The 22021-nt window shown below is 43.9% G+C and overlaps 1 protein-coding gene across 3 annotated transcripts in view; it reads left to right on the forward strand.

The window, feature by feature from the left end:
- CDC42BPA (CDC42 binding protein kinase alpha) overlaps positions 1 to 22021 on the forward strand; it is a 563297-nt gene that overhangs the window by 512459 nt on the left and 28817 nt on the right. For all 3 annotated transcript variants that reach the window (XM_029593037.1, XM_029593036.1, XM_029593038.1), the window contains exons 30-33: positions 8042 to 8635; positions 16668 to 16765; positions 18332 to 18416; positions 18907 to 19030. In XM_029593037.1, the coding sequence (XP_029448897.1) occupies positions 8042 to 8635; positions 16668 to 16765; positions 18332 to 18416; positions 18907 to 19030 (901 nt within the window). The remainder of the gene's footprint in view (positions 1 to 8041; positions 8636 to 16667; positions 16766 to 18331; positions 18417 to 18906; positions 19031 to 22021) is intronic.

A 22021-nucleotide genomic window follows, 5' to 3' on the forward strand; every position in this document is an offset into this window, starting at 1 on the left:
CTTCCCAAAGTTATTGGGATAATATGCTTGAAGCAGTAGGTGAAGGGTACATCATGTGTTCCACAGGGGGTACACGACGTTTGGGAGATGTGTGTACTAAGTGTGAGTTTATGCAGTTCTGGCCCCTCTCGCTCACTATTAAAGTGCCCACTACTAATCATTTCTATAAGGTTACTTGACATACCCAGCGTTATATAGGTGCACATGAGAGACCGTTCCTACTCCTGTGGAACTTAGCATCTGTTCAGGACAAACACATAAGGGGACTGGGTATTGACTTAAGAACTGGTCTTTTAAAAAAGCAAAACTGAAGATAGCAAGGCCTGAAATAGACTGCTAGTGAAGGTGTATAGGGTATACTTGGGACAGATATGGAGGGCAGTGGTGGGAAAAGGATTGAAAGGTTTGCTAAAAGACGTGAGAGAGGGGGAATTGGTGTTGGGTTGATTATGGGAATTTATATGTGCATCTACCCAAAGTGGATGACTTTCAACTGGGCAGATTGTATGGGCCATTTAGATCTTTATCTGACATAATTTACTATGCTATCACAGTACAAGATTTACAAGCAGCCTACTCCTATGAAGACTATCTAGCAAAGGATCGAGAATTTCAACCCTGTGCACAGGAGCAGAATTGAATATCTTGTTGAAAGACCGCAGCACAAGGAGTGTTTCAGATTATATTATTTATAAAGTAATTTTTATAGAAGTGTCCAAATCCAGTCCCTGACTGCTGCATATAGGTATGCTTTAGAGGTACCCTCTTAAACAATTAGAAGTAGCCTTGCAAACTCTATTATGTATTATAAATTGACTTTTACCTAGTAACATGGTAGATAATAGCAGAAAAATGACCAGCTCATCCATCCACTCTGCCCAGTTATTCCTGCCTATACTGCTAAAGATATCTTTATTTTATTTTATGTATTTGTTTGTTTTTAAGTATTTATTTGTTTGTTCAAAACAGAGTACATAATGTATATACATAAAAGTAAATATATAACGAAAACCTACATATAATAAAAAAAAGTTAAAACAGAATCACCAAAATAGCTAGGGTCAACAGCTTCCAGCCATAGAACATGGCCACTTGCAGGATATCACTCATTATCCAAGGCAGTTTTTGTCATTATCTTCTGTACTGCACCATCTTGGGCAGATGAGTTTACAACGTCTACTTATTTTATTATATCCCTCCAGCAGCCCTCCCTTCCCAAGTCTGACCACAAATCTGTAGAGAAAAGAATATTAACATGACTGATGCCCAAACATCCAGCATCTTAGGTAGGACGCTGTAGCCTTTCTTGACAGTAGCTCACCACACTAACCCGGTCAGTATCAGGAGCTCATTGCATGCCAGACATGCCCGGCTATGAGAGTGCCTGTGTTTCCACTAGGACTCCTAGTTATTACTGTGCTCGCAGCTTGCCAGACGGACCTAACTTCTAGCTAGATGGACACAGCTGTTTTGTTATTCCTGTACTGTTAAGTCTATCCATGCAGCCTGCCGGACTGATCAAGCTGCAGATTACCTGCTTTTTCCCCGCTAGCACTTCCAGCATTTCAAAAACATGTATAATCACTGAAGATTTGGGCTTCAGAATTCATCAGCCTTGGCCAGCCATGAGGCAGAAATCTAGCCCAAGATTCACATTCAGGTCTCCTGCATGGCAGTGACCAGCTCTACCAGTAAAGCCACAGGGCGTGCCTACAGATAAATCGTACTCGACAATAGCTTTTGTCCTTTTAATTAAAAGGAATCCCCCTCCCCCCCAAGGTAATATAGTACAGTCCAAGATATTTTTCTGCCCTCTTTTTCATATGTCAGCCAATTAGTTATGTTAGGGGGGGAGGGGGTTTATTTTGTTTTTTTTAAGATTCACACGTAAGATCCTTGTACTGACCAGTTGGGCTGCTGGTATATCATAGTACATGAAGCTGGAGCCGAACCCCCAGTCCAGTCCCCATCTCCATCCCTTATGTGACTTCAAGCAAGTGCCATACCCTTCCTTTTTTTTCAGATCTAGGTGGACAGCTGTTGGAACAGGGGCATTGCACAGCACTGTGCAACACTATTTATAGAATGAAAGGAAAGTAACGTTGAGTGAAAGACTACAGTCACCCAAAGGGAGGCCATGTCAGAGTAAGGATCAACCTTCCTGCAGATCCCCCATGGAAAACAGCAGAATGCCACACCATACTATGAGTAGGACTTACTGTGGGAGAGGTCAGAGTATGAGACTGAACAGCTTCTTTGAGAGAGTAAGCCACAGAGCGTGGGGTGACAGTGTTTGAGATAGGGAGGGGCACTTGAGGTAACAGGAGTGCTGGTGTTGAGATAGGGAGGGGCACTTGAGGTAAGTCACAGGGAGTGCTGGATGTGTTGGATAGGGAGGTCTCTTTATGGAGGTAAGTCACAGGGAGTGCCGGATGTGTTGGATAGGGAGGTCTCTTTATGGAGATAAGTCACAGGGAGTGCTGGATGTGTTGGATAGGGAGGTCTCTTTATGGAAGTAAGTCACAGGGAGTGCCGGATGTGTTGGATAGGGAGGTCTCTTTATGGAGGTAAGTCACAGAGAGTGCTGGATGTGTTGGATAGGGAGGTCTCTTTATGGAGGTAAGTCACAGGGAGTGTTGGATAGGGAGGTCTCTTTATGGAGGTAAGTCACAGGGAGTGCTGGATGTGTTGGATAGGGAGGTCTCTTTATGGAGGTAAGTCACAGGGAGTGCTGGATGTGTTGGATAGGGGGGTCTCTTTATGGAGGTAAGTCACAGGGAGTGCTGGATGTGTTGGATAGGGAGGTCTCTATGGCGGTAAGTCACAGGGAGTGCTGGATGTGTTGGATAGGGAGGTCTCTTTATGGAGGTAAGTCACAGGGAGTGCCGGATGTGTTGGATAGGGAGGTCTCTTTATGGAGGTAAGTCACAGGGAGTGCCGGATGTGTTGGATAGGGAGGTCTCTTTATGGAGGTAAGTCACAGGGAGTGCCGGATCTGTTGGATAGGGAGGTCTCTTTATGGAGGTAAGTCACAGTGAGTGCTGGATGTGTTGGATAGGGAGGTCTCTTTATGGAGAGGGAGTGCTGAATAGTAACATAATGGAATAGTAGAACTGTGTTGGGTAAGGAGGTCTCATTATATGTCACAAGGAGTGCTAGAAGATGGTATGTGCAGATAGAAGGTCTCACTGAGGGGATGACTCGGGGAGTGCTGCAGGTGATGTGTGGGGTTTGAAAGGTCTCATTCCTCTTCATACAGCCAGAGCAGTCCAGACACATGAGTTAAGCCCCCAACAAGCAGATGGAGACAAAGTAACAGGCTTGCTGAGGTCACCATTGTAGAGTCCCATGCTGACTTCAGCCTGTCAATATTCTCTGTCTCCAGCAGATGATAGGATGTGCATCCTGTATGGTGAGCTGGAGTCTGGTTAGGCCAGTCGAGGACGAAATGAAGTGGGCTGCTCCTGGAGAAATAGTTGGTGCTCCCTTCCTTAGTAGAGAATAGCCTTTGGATCGAGGGGCTTCCAGTTTCTAGAACAGAGTTTTATGGCTTCAGTCGAGGAAATCTCTTCCCACCACCATAAGCACCTTCTCTCTTATTCCATAGTTTCTCCTCCTGATGGGCTTCCTTCTCTCTGGCAGGCTCTCCTTCCCTGTGGGCTCTGTGCTATTGCTTCTTTGCACAGGGTATATAAAGTAAAACAAAATGTAAAGGAAGAGCTGCAGTGAATGATGGAGATCGCAGGCTTTTTCTCTTCAGGCAGCAAACTTTGTCTTGGTGCAGGAGGGGAGGCTCCTTCAGAGCATAGGAAAAGAACTGCAATCTGCTGTTCGTGTGGGATACATCAGCCGATGGTGGCGGGAGGAAGGAGAGAGAGGGCAGTGCAGTGATTCTGCTGTCTTGGGGGGAGCTGGGGGCCACACAGCAGGCTCAACCGGCCAAAGCCATTCCTGCTGGCATGCTTGCTACTGTGGCAGGAGCAGTGGCCATATTGGAACCGTGGGAAGGAAGCAGCTCAGACCTGGGGCCTCCTTCACTGTTTCCACTACAAATTCTCCCAGGGCTTCAGTCTTTGGGGCCATTAAAGTTGTGAATCTGAGTATTGCTGGTTCATAGACAGCTTCTTTTACATCAGGGCTTCCCAAGTCTGTCTTGGGGACCCCATAGCCAGTTGAGTTATCAGGATATTCACAATGAATATGCAGGAGATTAGTTTGCATATACGGAGTCACCATGGGATGCAAATGTATCTCCTGCATATTCATTGTGAATATTCTGAAAACCCAACTGGCTGTGGGGTCCCCAGGACAGGTTTGGGAAGCCCTGGTCTATATCGTGGTCCTCTCAGTGGAATTTTTTAAATACCCATATCAGGCTTTTTGTATATGGCAGAGTACAGCCCAAAGTATTTCTATCACTCATGTACACTGTACACAGTATTCCAAGAGAGGTCTCACCAGGGACTTGTACAGGGGCAATATCGCTTCTCTTTTTCTGCTAACCATTCCTCTCCCTATGCAGCCAAGCATCTTTCTGGCTTTTACCAGTGCCTGGGACCACTGATTCAAGATTGGCTGGTTTGGGGCCTTCCCTATTGTCTAATTTTTTCTGGACTTAAAGCTTAGGGCACAAGAACACTCAAAATCAGCAAGAGGGTTTTTTTTTAATCAAATTTATTTGGCTTCTTAAAAGACAAGTGTTCTTGTGAGATGCACTATGACTGCCCTCTATCTGTAATACCTTGCATCTCCGTGAATCTCTGACATGCCCTGACTTATATAATCAAAAATACAACATTCCCGAAGTTTCCAGAATGAATGACGTGACTGCTCAAAGACTTCTTCTACAAAGATACCTTAGGCTGTTGTCATGACAATCTATCATGTATAGGAAATGCTTGTGATGACACCCCCCATTCAATTGTAAAAATCATTCTATACTAGTCCTTCCTGAACCCTCCTCCCATCATACAAGTTCCTGTATCACTCTGGCTTTGATGCAATGTATTCTCTTCTGTTCTTCTTTTGTTATTCTTTGTTTGTGTAAACAAATCGCAGTCTGGGTCTTGAATAGAAGCTAGACTTGAATTCCACTTCTTAGCACCAGGATTCATTCAAAACTGTCACCTCACAGGATCTTCTTTTTCAACTAGTTTCTGTTAGTTGAAATATGCATCTGCAAGACAACAGCTTGCATCTTGGACTCAGTTTCTCTGTATTGTGAAGCAAATGTGCCATTAAATAGGCCTCTCTCCTGTTGTTGCCAGCAAATCTGTCTCAGAGATTTTCTGCAAGTCATGCTCAGAAAAGCACTCAAAGTTCATTCACCTCTTGACAAGCCAAAGTACAGCAGAGGTGTCTGGGAATTATTGGTTGTCTGCTCAGCCTATTCTTCACTATTTGTTTTCTATATTGGCAGACTTCATAGGCCATAATGGCCTTTTTCTGCTGCCATGTTTCTATGTTCCGCAGTAGCCTTTAATGGGCAGAGTGCTGCAGAAGATTTCCAGGCATCAAGGCTTTATAGTATTGATGGCTCCTGTTTGGCCAATGCACCCCTGGTATGCAGACCTAGTAAGGATAAGGATACACTGTTGTTGCCTAAGTGCAGGGGTCTTCTGCTACAGGGTCTGATGGTGCACAGGGATCTATGTCTGTCTTGTCTTATAGCTTGGCCCCTGAGAAAGATCATCTGATCAAGAGTAGTGAAATAGTCTGTTTTGATCCAGGAAGGTTGCCGTATGTGAGATTTTGGAAGATATTTGAGACCTGGTGTTCATCTAGAGAGGAAATATTGAAAGGAACTTGGGTATCATCTATTTTGGAATTCTATAGGAAGGTTTAGTTAAGGGATTGGCCCTGACAGTGCTCTTGCCTATTATAGAGGCTGGGTGAGAGGCTTGATGCCTACCTAGAATCTAAATTTGATTTTGAGATATCTGAATGATCATCCCATTAAGCATATGAGATAGGCTTTGATCAAATGTCTTACTCTTAAGGCAGTGCTTTTGGTGGCAATCTGTTCTGATAGGTGTATTTCAGAGCTGCAGGCTCTGTCATGTAGGGGAACCTTTTTTGAGGAGAATATTCGTATGATTCCTTCATTTCTTCCCAAGGTGGTTTTGCCTTTTCATCTTAATCAGGTGGTGTCTCTTCCCTCCCTCCAGAGGGATTTGTGTCAGAATGAGTATGATCAACTCCATCGTTTGATTTAAGTATTTGAAGAGGATTAATGGTTTCAGGGTATCACATCATCTCTTTGCTCTGCTCAGTGGATCCAGAAAGAATGAAGCAGCCTTGAAGGCTTTGCTAGCTCTTTGGATTAAGGAAGTGGTAAGTGCATCTTACATAGCCAAAGGGCCGTTGCTTCCCCAGAATATGTAGGCTTATTCTTACTAGTGCACAGGCTGGGTCATGGGCAGAACTATAGCTGGTCATCCCTGCAGACCTTTTTGAAACGTCATCGTCTGGACATCCAGGCCAGGGAAGACACCTCCTTTGCTCAGGGGTTTTGAGAGCAGATCTGTCAATGTCCCGCCCAGTCGAAAGATGGCTTGGGTACAATCCCATGCATTTGGACTGGTCTGCCTGGATGAAGAGGAAGTTTAATCTTACCTGTTAATTTCCTTTCATTAAGTCCAGCCAGACCACAAGTGGGTACTGGTGGCTCCCATTGCAGATGGGTTCTGCTTTAGTGAGGAGAATCGGTTCTGCTCTTCCTGTTCTCCCTTGGAACCCCTTCCAGTTGAAGGGGTAAGGTTTAGATAGTTTTAACTTAGCTTGTTACATGAAATTCTGGCATGGGATCCTGTAAGGAGTAACAAAATCAAGCCTGTTAGTCTCTGTCTTCACCTGCAGTTAAAAGCCATAACCCGTGCATCTGGATTGGTCTGGTTGGACTCAAAGAGAGATTAGCAGGTAAGATTAGATTTCTCCGTGTGATGGTAGATCCCAGGGCCTGCTGTGTGAGCCTGGGAGGCGAGTCGCAGAGCGTGTTGGAGGGTGGTGTCTGCATTTGGGAGGTTTCATTGGGTGAGTCAGATGGTGGTATGTGGGGGGGGGGGGGATCTCGGGGTGTGCTAGAGAGTGTTGTGTAGAGTTGAGAGGTCTCATTGTGGAGAATGTATTAGGAAGTGCTGAATGTTAATGTCTGGAATTTGAGTTCAGTTTTTCCAAAAGGGCACAGAGTCAGGTTGGGATCTTTACTGTAAAATGTTCTTCCTGTTTTCACCTGGCAGTTTCCTCCAGCACCTTTGGGCTTTCAGCTCAACTGCCCCCATTGGGGCTTTAGTACCATGAGTCTTCATTCACAACTACCAAGGGTTGTTTATCTCCTGTTCACCTCCCCCACTTTTCATGCAGACAAAGTGATGCTCTATGGGAAGAGTGGGAGTCACCCTCCGAAGATGCAGGCTTGCTCTTTCTGCTGCAGAGCACTCAGCCACACACTCAGCTGAGCAGCAGCAGCGTCTCATCAGACAGAGCAGGCAGCCATTCAGCACAGCCGGTGCCCTTTGCAGGGGTACAGATTGCCCACCCCTGCCCAACCAGTGCAGTGACCGTCCTGCAGCCAGGCGTCGCTCTGGAACTAGTACTTGGCCTGTAGTTGACCATTAGATGTCACTGATGCCCAATGCCTGGGACTCCCCCTGAGAGCAGGGAATCAAACCATGAACTCTCACACCGGCTCCAATTTCTGTCCAGCTTTGCTCTCTTTAGTGTAACACTTTTTATCTGAATCCTACCAGTGCAGATTTCTTTTTTCTTTTTTTTAACCTGTTTCCTCCTGCTGCTTTGGCTTTGCAGCTCACTCAAAATCAGGGCTTGGGAGTCTGCTTCTATAAATTTTCATTCACAGCTACTTGGGGATTTTCCCCTTCTTCTATCACAGCTCCCAACCCCCAGCATTACCTAGTCTGGTGCTACTTGGGACCCTAGCTCAAAAAACCATGGACTGCATGAGCTTCCTTGTAAATCGGACCTTTCCGGCTTGCTCTGTGACTGCTCTGGTTATTCTGAATTGATTTACTTTGTTTTGCAGAGATTATCCGTGTTGGCGACAATAAGAAGGTTCATCAGGTCGAGCTCATCCCCAGCGAGCAGCTCGTTGCCGTGATCTCAGGCCGGAACCGGCACGTGCGGCTCTTCCCAGCGGCAGCCCTGGATGGGCGAGAAACTGAATTTTTCAAACTGGCGGAAACGAAGGGTTGCCAGGCCATCACGTCGGGACACGTGCGCCACGGAGCCCTGTGTTGCTTGTGCGTGGCCATGAAAAGGCAGGTCCTCTGTTACGAACTCAATCAGAGCAAGACGCGGCACAAAAAGATCAAGGAGATGCAAGCCCCGGGCAGCGTGCAGTGGATGGCCATCTTCAGCGAGCGGCTGTGCGTGGGCTTCCAGTCGGGCTTCATGAAGTACCCCTTGCATGCGGAGGGGAACCCGTGCAGCCTGCTGCATCCAGATGACCACACGCTCTCCTTCATCACGCAGCAGCCCACGGACGCCATCTGCGCAGTTGAAATCTCAAACAAAGAGTACCTGCTGTGTTTTAGCAGCGTGGGGGTTTACACTGACTGCCAGGGTCGAAGGTCCAGGCAGCAGGAACTCATGTGGCCTGCAACTCCATCTTCCTGTTGTAAGTGTCTTCTCTTCCTCTCCACCAGAGCAAGCATGCACTGTGCTGGCAGAAAAGTCAGTTCCGCAGCTTGCGCAGGAAATAACATGGTGTGCTTATCATGTTATATCATGACAATAAAGTCACCAAGATTTAGTTCTTGCATAGTATATCATGACACATCCAAAGCGATTACTGCAGAAGGTTGGAGATTGAGAGAACTTGCATGTAAATAAGGCAATTTTCAAAATATTGTGTGGGCAGATGTCAAGTTCATGGGTATTTTTGCGCACATATTTTGCACCATTTATCAAAGGGAAAGTACGCAGAGACTCCCCCTTTGAGAATTGCCCAAGGAAAATGTACCCATAGAGATTTCCACCTGCTTTGTCTCTCGGATACATGTTCCTGCCAAAACTATGCACGTTGTTACCTCCCCTGGCCTAACACCACCTTTGGAATACCTCCACAAAAACGTGGGTAAAAGTCCCTGGTAGGAGCTTTGCACTAATGCTTGGTGTACACCAAAAAATGATCTATGCGTGCAGGCTAAAGTGGTCTGAAAGACGTTAGCATGTGTGTGCCTATAAATGAAGGCATGTAGGTGCAAATGCGGCTTTACCGGATATATGCCAAAGAGTACGCCATCATCCCTGTACTACTTAGCACAAACCCACTAATGTGACACCAGCTTTGGACCAGAGTTAACTTTATAGCATGTATGCTGTTAGGAGGTTTATGGAGATATTAATGGAGGAGAGGATGAGATACCAACACGCCAAAAAACGTTCACATTTATTTAGACAAGAAAACGTTTATTCAAACCAAAGGTTCATCAATGGCAACTGTTTTTCAAGAACAATGAAGTTGATATTCAGCTGCTGTCCAGCTTAGCAAGTTAATCGGATAAACTTATCTAATTAACTTGGCCGAAGAATTCAGCACTGCGGCCACACCACTGAATGTACTCAGCTATGTTCATCCAGCTAACTTTAGGGCAGCTGAATAGAAGTCCTAGACTTATCTGGCTAAGTAAGCCGGATAATGCTGAATATTGGTACTTATCGGGCCCCTCACTTAGGAGGATAACCTTTTTTTAGCCAGATAAAAAGTTATCAGGCTAAGTGGCAGCTGCTGACTTCTACTGAATATTGAAATGGTGCCACTTAGCCGGCTAAGTGATGCTGTGAATATTGACCTCAATGTTGTAACTATTTTAAATAAAGCCCTATTTAGCAATTTCCAGACAAATGCCCTAATCATGCAGAGACATTGTACTGCATATGTTCTAAATGGTCACAGATAGTGCGAAGGAGCTGCAAGACAGATGTAGCAGCAACAGCTTTATAGCGGTTGAGTCATAAGTTCCTCACCCAAAAGTATCAAGTGGGAATTAAAAGAATGATCAGAAAGCAGCCTCTACGCCCATCCCACAGGGTTGGATGCCCACCTCCAGCCTTTTCTCCTCTAGTCAGAAAGAAACAGAAGACAAAAGTGCTAATATACTACCATCTTTGTATTGATCCATCGTGCGACTGCACCTGGAGTACGGTGTGCTGTTCTGGTCACCACACTTCAAAGGTACAGCGATTCTGGAAGTAGTTCAGAGAAGGACAGCAGACATTGTAAAGAGGGATGGAACAGCTCCCTTACGAGGAAAGGCTTTTTAACAAGTTAGGGTCTTCAGCTTGGAGGTCTACAAAATTATGAATAGCCTAGAGCCAAGTTACTAGGGACCAGTTATTTACTCTTGTCAAACAATGCTAGGACTAGAGGACATTCTATGAAACTAGCTAGTAGGAGATTTCAGGAAAATTCTGTTTATTGTATAAGACAATAGCATGAACTCAGCAGAACAGCAATCCACATAGTTTTATCCCCAATAGTAACTAACAATGAAAAACCAACTTCATACTCCTGAAATCTGCTCCCTCCCTCCCGTCTCCCCAGCCCTCAAAAGCACTGGCCAGGCAGCTAAAGGGTTTGATTTCACTCCGGATCCTGGAATACAAAGCATCAATAAACACCTTCCAAGTCTGCAAGAATTGCTTTCATCACTTTAGAGTAGATCAAATAGCAGACATTTTCTCCATAACCATAAGAGCGTGCATCTGGTTTCTCCACATCACATGATTTTCGAACAAAGGTGCCATCTGTAATCCAGAAGACATAATTGAATATTTAGTTGCAAATTCACCCCTGCCCATTTAGAAATCCCATCCAGGCTTCAAACTCCAGAGCCCCAGCTTCCAGGGGCCCCACACCCCTTACGGCAGAAGAGGACCGGAAGCACGTGCCATTAGAAGCACACACCTCAAACCTTCTTACTTTACTCTATCCGTTTACCTTGCTATACTTTATCTGTTTACTAGACCTTATCTGTTTTTATTTGGTTTTATATGTTTAGATTTGACATGGAGATTGTGTTTGGTAGGACTAATTTGCTACAGATTTAATACAGAAGGAATTTAATTCAAAACAAGATCCATAAGTTGGGTAACTAGGAGGATGCAGGTAGATTAATTGTAGTGTTATGAGGGTCATTGCCAGGCAAATATAGAATAAAGACTAAAAGTACTTTAGGTTAGCTTTACATCCCTGCTCCCTTAGAAATTTTAATTTGATGATAAATCAACAAAATGATGATGCAGGAAGTAGTCCAGCAGCGAGAGGGAGCTTTCCAATCCTTTTCACTGAGTGCCACATCTGTGGATATCTCCCAGCTGGTGAGAGGTTGTTCCTGTGCACGAAGTGTAAAGAGCTCCAAGCCCACAGAGAACGAGTCCGATCTCTGGAGGCTAGAGTGGCAGACCTGGAGGAGCTAAGGAAGACAGAGAGGTATAAAGAGGAGCCTTCAGGGATATAGTAGAGAAGTCCCACCTCCAGTCTGGTAGCCCCTGTCCTGCCTTGGAGGAGAAAGGCCACCTGGAAGGAGAGCATCAGCTTGATGAGGCAGGAAGCAATCCTGTAGCTAGGACCTGCCTCCAAGATAACGTAGTATCCTCTCACACCAAAGATAGATCTCCAGAGCACATGCCCGGAGAGAAGGGTTAGGATGGCCATTATAGTCAGTGATTCGATTATTAAGAAGGTTGATAGTTGTGTGGCTGGTGGATGTGACTATCGCTTGGTAACTTTCCTGCCTGGTACGAAGGTGGCGGACTTCGTGCATCACATAGATATGATTTTAGATAGTGCTGGGGAGGAGCCGGCTATCATGGTACATGTGGGTACCAATAACATAGAAAAGTGCAAGAGGGAGGGACGTTCTAGAAGCCAAAATTAGGGTTTTAGGTAGAAAACTGAAATCCAGAACCTCCAGGGTAGCATTCTCAGAAAAGCTCCCAGTTCCACATGCAGGAGCCCAGAGACAGGCAGAGCTCCAGAGTCTCAATGCGTGGATGAGATGATGGTGCAGGGAAGACTGTTTCAGGTTTGTTAGGAACTGAATGGGGGTAACCTGCACGGAACAGCAGGTACAGCTCTAAAAGACACGGGGGGGGGGGAGTGGGTGTTGAGTTCCATGGGAGAATTTGCACATCTACCCAAAATAGACCAAGGCAGACTGGTTGGACCATTTTGACCTTTATCAGCCATCATTGGCTATGTTTCTATTTTGGTGTATGACAGTGGTCGTTGCTGTGTTTAGTCTACCCAAGACAACAGCAGATGTTCTGAGGCTTAAGCATGAGCAGCTGTTAGTGAGCCATTGCTACCCCAACAGAAAAAGCTCATGGAAAGGGGATGGTCAGATGCTGGTGTACTACTGACTGGCAGATTTCGCTCACATACACCAATAGGATGGATGTGCCAAGACTGGCTGAGGGCACCTACTGATGCCAGTCATTCTTCTCTTTGCCAGCCTTTGAGGCACATGCCTTTGGTCTGGTTTTTCTTCTTCTGCAAGTCTCTCTCTTTTTTGTTTCACCTTCTCTTTTGTAATCCAGATGATTTTTAGCTTCTGCCAGCAGCAGGCTTAATTTTATATGGGTTTGCAGCAAGAGCGCTGAGCCATCAGGAAAGGAGAACTGTGTATGTTCACTTTGGCCATGTACATGCTATTTAGTACACACAAACACAAAATGTGTGTACTGAACAAGCGTACATAAGATTTGCCATACTGGGTCCATCAAGCCCAGTGCCCTGTTTCCAGCAGTGACCAATACAGGTCACAAGTACCTGGCAGGATCCCAAAGGGTAGATACTCAAGATGAGGTCACACCATGGAGCGATACAGAGGTATTGTGATATTCCTTGCTTTATTCTCCATTCCTGCTCCTGCACACTGAGCACAAGATTTTAACTTATTTTCAAGAAGGACACCTGGATCCTTTTCCCGAGTGGTGACTCCTAATGTGGAGCTATAATTTGGGTTACTCTTCCCTAAGTGCATTACTTTTCAGTTGTCAGCATTAAATTTAATTTGCCATTTGCACGCCTGTCTCCCAGTTTTGCAAGTTCCTTTTGCGATCCTCTTGAGATTTAATAAATGTGCATAATTGTTTTGTCATCGGCATATACATGCTAAAGTGAACATGTACAGTCCTCTCTTCTTCATGGCTGCATGCAAAGCAGTTGCAGTCTTATGGGTTATTTTGCACATTTTATGGAGACTTTTTTGGGCATACATGCTAAAATTTAGTTCACCCATTAAGTGGTGGTTTAGCGTGCGTGTTACATTATTTTTATGAGCATACATGCTAAACCTTTTTTAGCTTGAGTTTGATTGCACAGGACATTTACAGCCCGATTTTAAAAGGGCCAGGCACGTAAAAATGGGGGAGGTTATCCGCTTGGCCGGGCCTTGCGCGCGCCTCCCGCACATTTTCATCAGGGCCCGGCTGAAATGCCGGGCCTCTCCAAAGGAGTGGAGCGGGGTACGGGTAAGGGCAGTGCAATCAGCCACTGTCCCGGGGCAGTCGGCCGAGGTGCAGAATCTGCTGCTGCTCCAAAGGAGAGCAGCCAGGTAAAAAATAAAAAAGAATCTGAGTTAGGTAGGGGTCGGGGAAAAGGTAGGAAGGTTAGACAGGGGTATAGTAAAGTTCCCTCCCGAGTCCGTCCTTAATTGGAGCGGACTGGGAGGGAACTGGGGAAGCCCTAGCACATCGCATTGTAAAATTCCCCTCCCCCCCACCCCCGCGCACGAGTCGCAGGCTGCCCGCACGTGCACACACAGATTTCAAAATCCTGCGCACTTCATAACATGCGCGCAGCGGCGCAGCCATGTGCACGCACGGGTCTGAAAAACGACCCTTTAGGGAAGGAGTTTTAGTTTCCGGAGCAGTCTGTTAAGAGTGTGGAGTGTTTACATCGTTCCTAATAAATAAGAGCTGGGATTTGATATTTAAGAGCTTGCAGTGGGTCAGTCGAATAGTGCGCAGGTGATATTGTGGAGATGATGTGCCCTCTGGCCCCCATGAGAGGAAGGACACAAGTTGTTGCGTAAGTTATGTGCATAAAACACGTGGTAGGGGGTGCAAGTTAGCACATAAACATTGTGTGCACAAAACATATAATCATGGTTATGTGCACAAATCCTGGTTCAGTCTCACAGTCTAACCCCAGGAACTGTACTCTGCCTCTGTGCAGGAGCTAAATTTTCAGCACAGAGAAAACGTGAGTATTGCCAGGGCAGCTCTCTGTGTTGTGGCATAATTGCTAATGCCTTGATAAGCATGGAGGAGTGCTAATCTGCATAAAAGTCCTTGTTACATGGGGAGTAGACAGAAACTTGTGCAGCCTAGGGCATCTTATTACAGCACCTCAGGGTCTCGGGACGGCGAGCTGCCCGCGGAGGATTGCCATGCTCTGCTGTCAGCCACTTGAGGAGATAGCCTTATATTTTCTTAAACACGTTTCTTGATTAATGTGCAATAAACTGTGTGCCAGGTTGTTTGTATTATTAAGCAAGGATGATGTTATTTAACCCTAAAATCCTAGCCAATGGGTTTCCAAAAATAAGGGATCTGTTTGCTCTTGCTTAGCCACGTGATGTTTCAACGCTGCCATTCTTTGGCGTTTAGGAGCTGGGGTATGGCAGGTCTGTCAGGGAAGATCACAGGTAAGGTCAGGTTTAAGGATCTAAGGCATGGACGACAGAACGATAGACAGGTCCCTTATATGGTGTTCAGTCAGAAGTGATCTTGCCAAAAGTCAAATTCTCATTTGGGGGGGACCATTTTGAGAGTGTCCAACAAAAACTGTGCAGACATTTTACCTGTGGCCTTTGCGCCAATTTTCAAAGCACAAGTAATCTGCAGATTGAATTTTGTTGGAAGAGTACGTGTGAAGATCTCTGGGTGTGTGTGTCCTCCCCAGACCCCAATGCCCTCAGGAGCGCCGCCTCGTGGTGCAGATAGGACATGCATGCATTCAGCGAGGGCTTTTTTTCAGACAGGTTTTACCCATGTCCACCTAATGTGTCCCAGTTATGTGCAGAAATATAAGGTTGACAAATAAAAACCCCAAATATATATAAGGTGATATCTTTTTATTGGATTAATGCATTTCTTGACTGCTTTTGAGAGCTAATGTGCTCTTCTTCAGGTCAGACTTTAGATGAACAAAAGATGACATTACCAGGAAATAGAGAGTAGTGTGGCCTGCCATAAGTCAATCCTAAAAGGCTTTCCAGTGATAAGGAGGAGGGGAAGGGGTAAGTGAGGTTTGCGAGGTGATCAGAAGGTGACAAGCGGTATAATTGTATGGGACGTAATCTGATAGGAAACCTGGGTCTCTGAGTCCTGGTTTTGTCAGTTCCAAGGTGTCTGATAATTTTGACTTCCGAAGTCCTTCCATTCCTGGATTGTGTTAAATTTTCCTTTTGATTAACCTGATCATAAGGTCATTCATATCAGTGGCCTGGTTGCAAAAAGTGCTCCCTGACGGCGGTGTCTGCCTGATCTTCTCTGTGGTTTTAGATCTTGTGTCTGTGTTAATTGAGTCTTTCCATTAGTATTTGGCCTGTCTCATCAACGTAACCCGCTTCTTCACATTCTGTGCATTAAATGCTGTACACCACAATAGAGGAGGAGCATGAGTAGGATCCTTCTGTTCTGAATGTGAGGGTCCTGTGATATGTGCTGGCATAGTTTGCAGCGTGGTGCATTGCAGGGTTTCTAGCCCTTTTCTTTGGTTCACCCCTGCCTTTTGCATCAGAGGATTATACAGTGATACTGTAAGGCTTGACTGTGTAATGGCCTTTTTTGTATGTGAGGGGTGGAAACTGGAACTGTGAAAGTAACTGCATCTGCCAGTCAGTTTCTTGCATGCAGACGTTTGTAGATAGCCATGGTTCATAGAAACTGTGGTATCCAAAAAGTTTCGTTTTCTGGAGTAGGCCATTTTTAGTCTAATTGAAGGATGGAATCCATTGAAGGAAGTGTAAAATTGTTTTAAAGTCTCTTCTCCCTCGATCCAAATCATAAAATGTCATCAGTATACCAGCCGTATTTAAAGGGTGTCATCTGGGATTTATTTAAAAAAATGTTCTGTCCCGTTATGTGGCAATTCTGCTCATTCCGAATGAGACTACATAACTTGGTATTTTGTATTATTACTAGTCATCACCTTTTCTCTGAATAGGTGAAACTGCAGTAGGCACGTTGTTGGAACCAGACTAACAGAACTGGAGTTGCCCACTCAGACCCTATAAGCTGCTGATATAATCAGCTGCCCATGAACAACCGTACCGCAAAGGAAATGTGCCTGAGAATACTGAAAGCGAATGCCAATCCAATACCCGAGGCTACTGCATTCTTTGGGGGGGGGGGGGGGGGGGGCAGAGTTCATGGTAGTTAGTCACAGTACATAGTTTTATATATCAGGTCTGCTATCTGCATCCCCACCTCTGATGTGCACTGCAATACAGAGTCTAGTAGTTGGCATCTTTGAAGACTAGTGTAAGTCCTAGCCTAAGAGTCACTGAGCATAGTCACTGAAGTATTGTAGAGATGAGGTCCAGTGTAAAACCATTTGGTAGTGCAAGCACAGAGAAAACCACGGGCAGTGGTGCTTGCCTCTGATATGTGTGTATGTTTTTGCACTTCCCCAGGTTACAGTGCTCCATACCTCTCTGTGTACAGTGAAAATGCGGTTGATGTCTTTGATGTAAACTCAATGGAATGGATTCAGACGGTTCCTCTCAAGAAGGTAACTGGATTGAGGATCTTCATGTCAGCAAGTGGCACTGTTTCTGAGCAAACCAGCAGAAGATGTTGGCAGTGCTTTGGACAGTGGTGCTCAAACCACCCCTCAGGGCTCCTCCAGTTGAGTTTGCAGGATGAAGGATTGATTTGAGCACCAGAAACAGCATTGATGAGATTATGCCAAATAGCTCACTGGCACAATAGGGGTGGGGGGGAGAGAATTATAGATGTGTTCCATTAATAATTATACTTTTTTTTACGCTACTATCCTTATTTCCTTCCTCTCCCAGTTCTACAACCTTGTTTTATTGTAACTTTTGCTTCCGTTGCACTTGTTAAAAGAACAGTTTTTGCACCCCCTGTTATATGTAAACCGGCATGATATGATCTTATCATGAATGCCGGTATAGAAAAACCTTAAATAAATAAATAAATAAATAAATAAAAATAAACTTATAAATTATACAAACAGCTCTTCGTCGTAGTCACTTTTCCTATATGTATGTGTAGTGGTAAATGGATCTGGTCCACAAGAAGGCACTACAATTGCCTTTAGTTTTGGGCGGGGAAACTGATAGTCAATAGCTAGCTTGGCAGTTGAGTATGGCCAATGAAAGGGGAAAGCCAGTGGGGGGGGCAAGATGGCGTCTTAGCAGAGTCACAAGTGTGCTAGGAGCTTCTCACTTTTTTCCTTCACTTACTTTTCATTATGCCTCATACCAAAAGGAAGACAAAAATTTTGGAGTTGTCCCCAGCTACCCTCCAGTCTGATCCTTCCCAGCCTAAAATTGTAGGGTTTCTAACCCCTGCATTGTTACCTTCACTGGTTGCTGGTTTCTTGGTCAGGGGAGTCAAGGAGCATGCGGCCCTCCTTCCAGACGCTGATGTCACCTTGAGTTCTAGTGCGCTGATCACGCCGTCTCCTCCGCGGCGAGAGCTGTTGGCAGGATCTTCTTTGTCGTCGTGTGGGCCAATCCAGAGCCCTGGATCTACAACTACTGGGGAGGTCCTTCCTGCCAATAACGCGAGACCTCTGGTTGAGGACGCGCTGATTGGATCTGGACTCCAGAAGCTGGTGCAGCAGCTCTTCTCCCCTCTAGTAGCTGAGCACTTAAGGCACCAAGCCTCTACTGGTTTAGGGGAGGCCAGCGGATTGTCAAAATTTGAAAGTGATGGCGCCTTTCGTGAATGGTGCTTATAGCTGAGGTCATATCGGCCATAAGCTAGCTACAGCTCTGCCCCCACAACTCTTGCTTCTGATTTTACCTGCATCCTGCAGTCTGATTGCTCTGTTTGTATTTTTTATGGCTTTGTATTAATCAATCTCAGATGATGATGATTTATAAAGTTGATTAATATTGTAGCAAACAGGTAATAAAACTCTTTTGCTTTTTTGCAGTTTCATTCCATTTTTCAGTTATTTCTCTCATGTGCTTCTCTGCTTCCCTGTCTCTGTTTGCTGTATTTTGGAGAAGATCCCCAGTCGTGTGCTATACCTAAAACCTGTCAATAAAGTGTGTTTAGTTAAAATGAAGTAATTTCCTCTTCTCTTGTGTGTTTTCTCATTCAGGTGCGTGCACTGAATAATGAAGGTTCACTAAACCTTTTAGGACTGGAGACTATTAGGTTAATATATTTCAAAAATAAGATGGCAGGTGAGTGGAGGAGAATGGCTGAATATTCTGTTTCCTTTGGTTGTTGAGTAATCAGAATAAAAGAAGGACGGAGTTAGCTTTATTTTGTCTGGTAGCATTACATTCAAGGGGGGTCACATGACCTAGTATGTACCTGGGCAGAAGGAGAACTTTGAGTTTGGTGCCACCAGATGGCGCTAGTGATTGTGACCACAGTGCGTCTCAGTTCCTTTTTGCTGCTTGTTGGAGAAAGAGAGCAGAATACATCAGGTTTAGGAAAACAGTCTATTGCAGTATTTAAAGTATTTTATTCATCTTTAATATTTTAGTAAATTGTGTTCTTGTTTGCTTTCCCCACCTCTCCCCCAAAACAAGATGGTGGGGTGCCAAAGCTGATACAGTAAAACAGAATGTCAAAATGAGAGATTCTTGGTTCTTATCGCTTGGTGTCACTTGATATCACAGAGGTTGACGAGGAGTGATGGCAGCTGCTTGTAACTTTGTTTTCCAGAGGGAGATGAGCTGGTAGTACCTGAGACTTCAGACAACAGCCGGAAGCAGATGGTGAGAAACATGAACAATAAGCGACGCTACTCATTCAGAGTACCAGAGGAGGAGAGGATGCAGCAGAGGAGGTGAGCCATGTCTTCTGTTCTCCGAGACATGACTGCTTCCTTCAGTGGTCCAGCAGCATTTATTTATTTATTTCGATTTTTATTTTCGGTACTTCAGAGTGTACATCAAAGCAGATTATATTCATGTCCCCACAGGGCTTACAATCTAGTTTTTGTACCTGAGGTAATGGAGGGTAAAGTGACTTGCCCAAGGTCACAAGGCGCGACAGTGGGATTTGAACCCTGGTTTCCCAGGGTCATAACCCGCTGTTCTAACCACTAGGCTACAGTCTTTAAAATGTTGTTTTTTTCTTTCTGCATAGTTACAGTAAGCCTTGGCTGGTAGGTGTGCTTGACTCGGTAATAAGTAGGAGCCTCAGCCTCTGTCTACATATGGCTTGTGGTAATGTTAGTAGGGGTCTAACTGCAAGTCGCCCTGAATTCTCATCCAACTATAAGGGAGAGTCAGACTCTGTTAATCAATGCTGGGATTTCCTGTAACATCTCTCAGGTATTAATACTTCTAATCTGGAAGTAAATAGTGCCTTTTATCCAAATAGAATCCAAACACATTCTGTCTTTAATCAGCAACCACTGCAAGAGTAAATGGCCAGAGCCACACAGTTATGCTGCATAAACTTTCAGCCTCTTCAGGTGAGAAGAGGGAGGCACAAGGAGCAATGTTACTACTGTTAACCAATCACAGATGGGAGAAGAAAGGTAGAGAGAAATACTGCAGAGTTAAGGGGCACTTCTGGACCACTCTGAAAGGCCAAGGGAAATATGTCATCTTTTAATCTCTCTCATCCTTTCCATCTTGGAGTATCATTGTCAGCTTAATCATTAAGAAGGAAATAATGAAAAAGGGGTATACGTGCAGTGCACACAGTTCCATCCCTCAGATCATTTCTGGCCTTAGCATGGCATTTATTTGACACAAGTCCCCTACTTCTGTCCTGGAATGTGCTTCCTGGTAGTGGCTGGCTCTTGGGTTGATTTTTGTTTGATTTTTTTTTATTGAGGTTTTAATAACATACAAATAAAATAAAAATAAAAATTAATAAATTGCAATTAAAAATTACAATAAAAATATGATTTAAAATATATAAATAATATCAATATCTATAATTTTTACTTAATTCCCCAACTACTAATCCCCCCAACTGCTTTCCCCTATATTTATAATAAAGAGTTGGTTTTAAACAAGTAACATGAATACATTTTTACTATTCAAATCATTCTCCTTTAAATATATTTAAGTTATATAGTGTCACATCCTTCCACAATTGGAAATATTTTTTTAGTTTTATTTTTTGTCTAGGATTTTGAATATCTTTACTTCTTTAAATCTCATAAAATGCTGTTTAACGCATTTATCTGCTCCATGTTTCATATAATGGAGTTTCTTCTTCCTTCCATGACAATAATATATATTGTTTTTAGCTAATAAAAGTGATAAACACAAACATTTTCTTTCTCTGCTGAACAATGTACTCATCTTTTCAAATAAATGTAAATATAATAATTTACCTGACCATTTTATGTTAGTATTTAAATTTTTTTCTAATAAACATTGTACTTCACTCCAGTAAATTTGTAATTTAGGACACCCTATAAACATATGACAAAAAGTACCACTTTCTATTTTACATTTTAAACATAAATTATTATCCCACAATTTCATTTGAACACACATTTCTCTAGTAATATAGCTTCTATGAATAATTTTAAATTGAATTTCTCTCAGATTAGCTATCATTAAATACTTAGGTTGATTTTTAATCGCACAAGCACACTCGCTGTTCCTTTGCCAGAGATGCACTGAGCATATCAGAAGCAGCTGCAGTCCAGGTCCATGGAAACCTGCATGCTCCTCCAGGGATAGTCATGGAAGTGTGCACTGTCTGATAGGGAAGTGCAAAATATGAGAAGAAAAATGAAAGAAATGAAATATCAGAAAGAGGAATTTATCAGTTGTGATAGTAATTTTGTAGTGTATCTTATTTGGTGCACATAGGATAAGAAGAATATGGGCAGAATAATTAGATGTCTGAGGCAAAGAATAGGGGAGCATGTCTAAGCACCCATTGTATTATTAGTCTGGTCAACCTGATTGCTCTAATGTATGCACCAAGACTAACAATAGAAAGTGTAAAACTCGGTTTCTCATGGAAATTGGATATTTTCATCAAAAGGATTCAGTGTTAATATTTTTTAAGAGAACCATAGAAAAGACAGCAGAAAAGGACCAAACAGTCCATCCAGTCTGCCCAGCAAATTTATGGGAGCATCTGCCATTCCATACAGGTCACCCCCATAATTATTTTCCCAAACCGTCAATGTCAGGGCCTTTGTCGGTTGCTGTCTGAGTCCATCTCCCCATCACTTCCTGCCAATGAAGCAGAGAGCAATAATGGAGTTGCATCAACAGTATGAAGGCCCATTGGTTAAGGGTAATAACCGCTACACCAACAAGTTACCCCATTGGTTAAGGGTAATAACCGCTACACCAGCAAATTACCCCATTGGTTAAGGGTAATAACCGCTACACCAGCAAGTTACCCCATTGGTTAAGGGTAATAAGTGCCACAACAGCAAGTTATCCCCATGCATTCTATTTTTCATTTCATCTTCTAGCCTTTATTATTATTATTATTATTATTATTATTATTAAAGGCTTTTATATACTGACTTTCTTGATACAAATCAAATCAACTCGGTTTACATCGAACTAAGCAGTAACTATAACCAACCAATCAACAAGAGATATTAAAAGGAGCATAAAGTTACATTATAACAAGGTTCCTTTATGGAACCACAGTGTTTATCCCATGCCCCTTTGAAATCTTCCACCATTTTTGTCTTCACCTCCTCCTCTGGAAGGGTATTCCAGGCATCCACCACCCTCTCCATGAAGAAATATTTTCTGACGTTGTTTCTGAGTCTTCCTCCCTGGAATGTCATTTCATGAAATGGGTGAAATGGATTTATTTATGTATTTATTTATTTATT

Source organism: Rhinatrema bivittatum, chromosome 3 (assembly GCF_901001135.1).
Source record: "Rhinatrema bivittatum chromosome 3, aRhiBiv1.1, whole genome shotgun sequence".
Taxonomy (NCBI): domain Eukaryota; kingdom Metazoa; phylum Chordata; class Amphibia; order Gymnophiona; family Rhinatrematidae; genus Rhinatrema; species Rhinatrema bivittatum.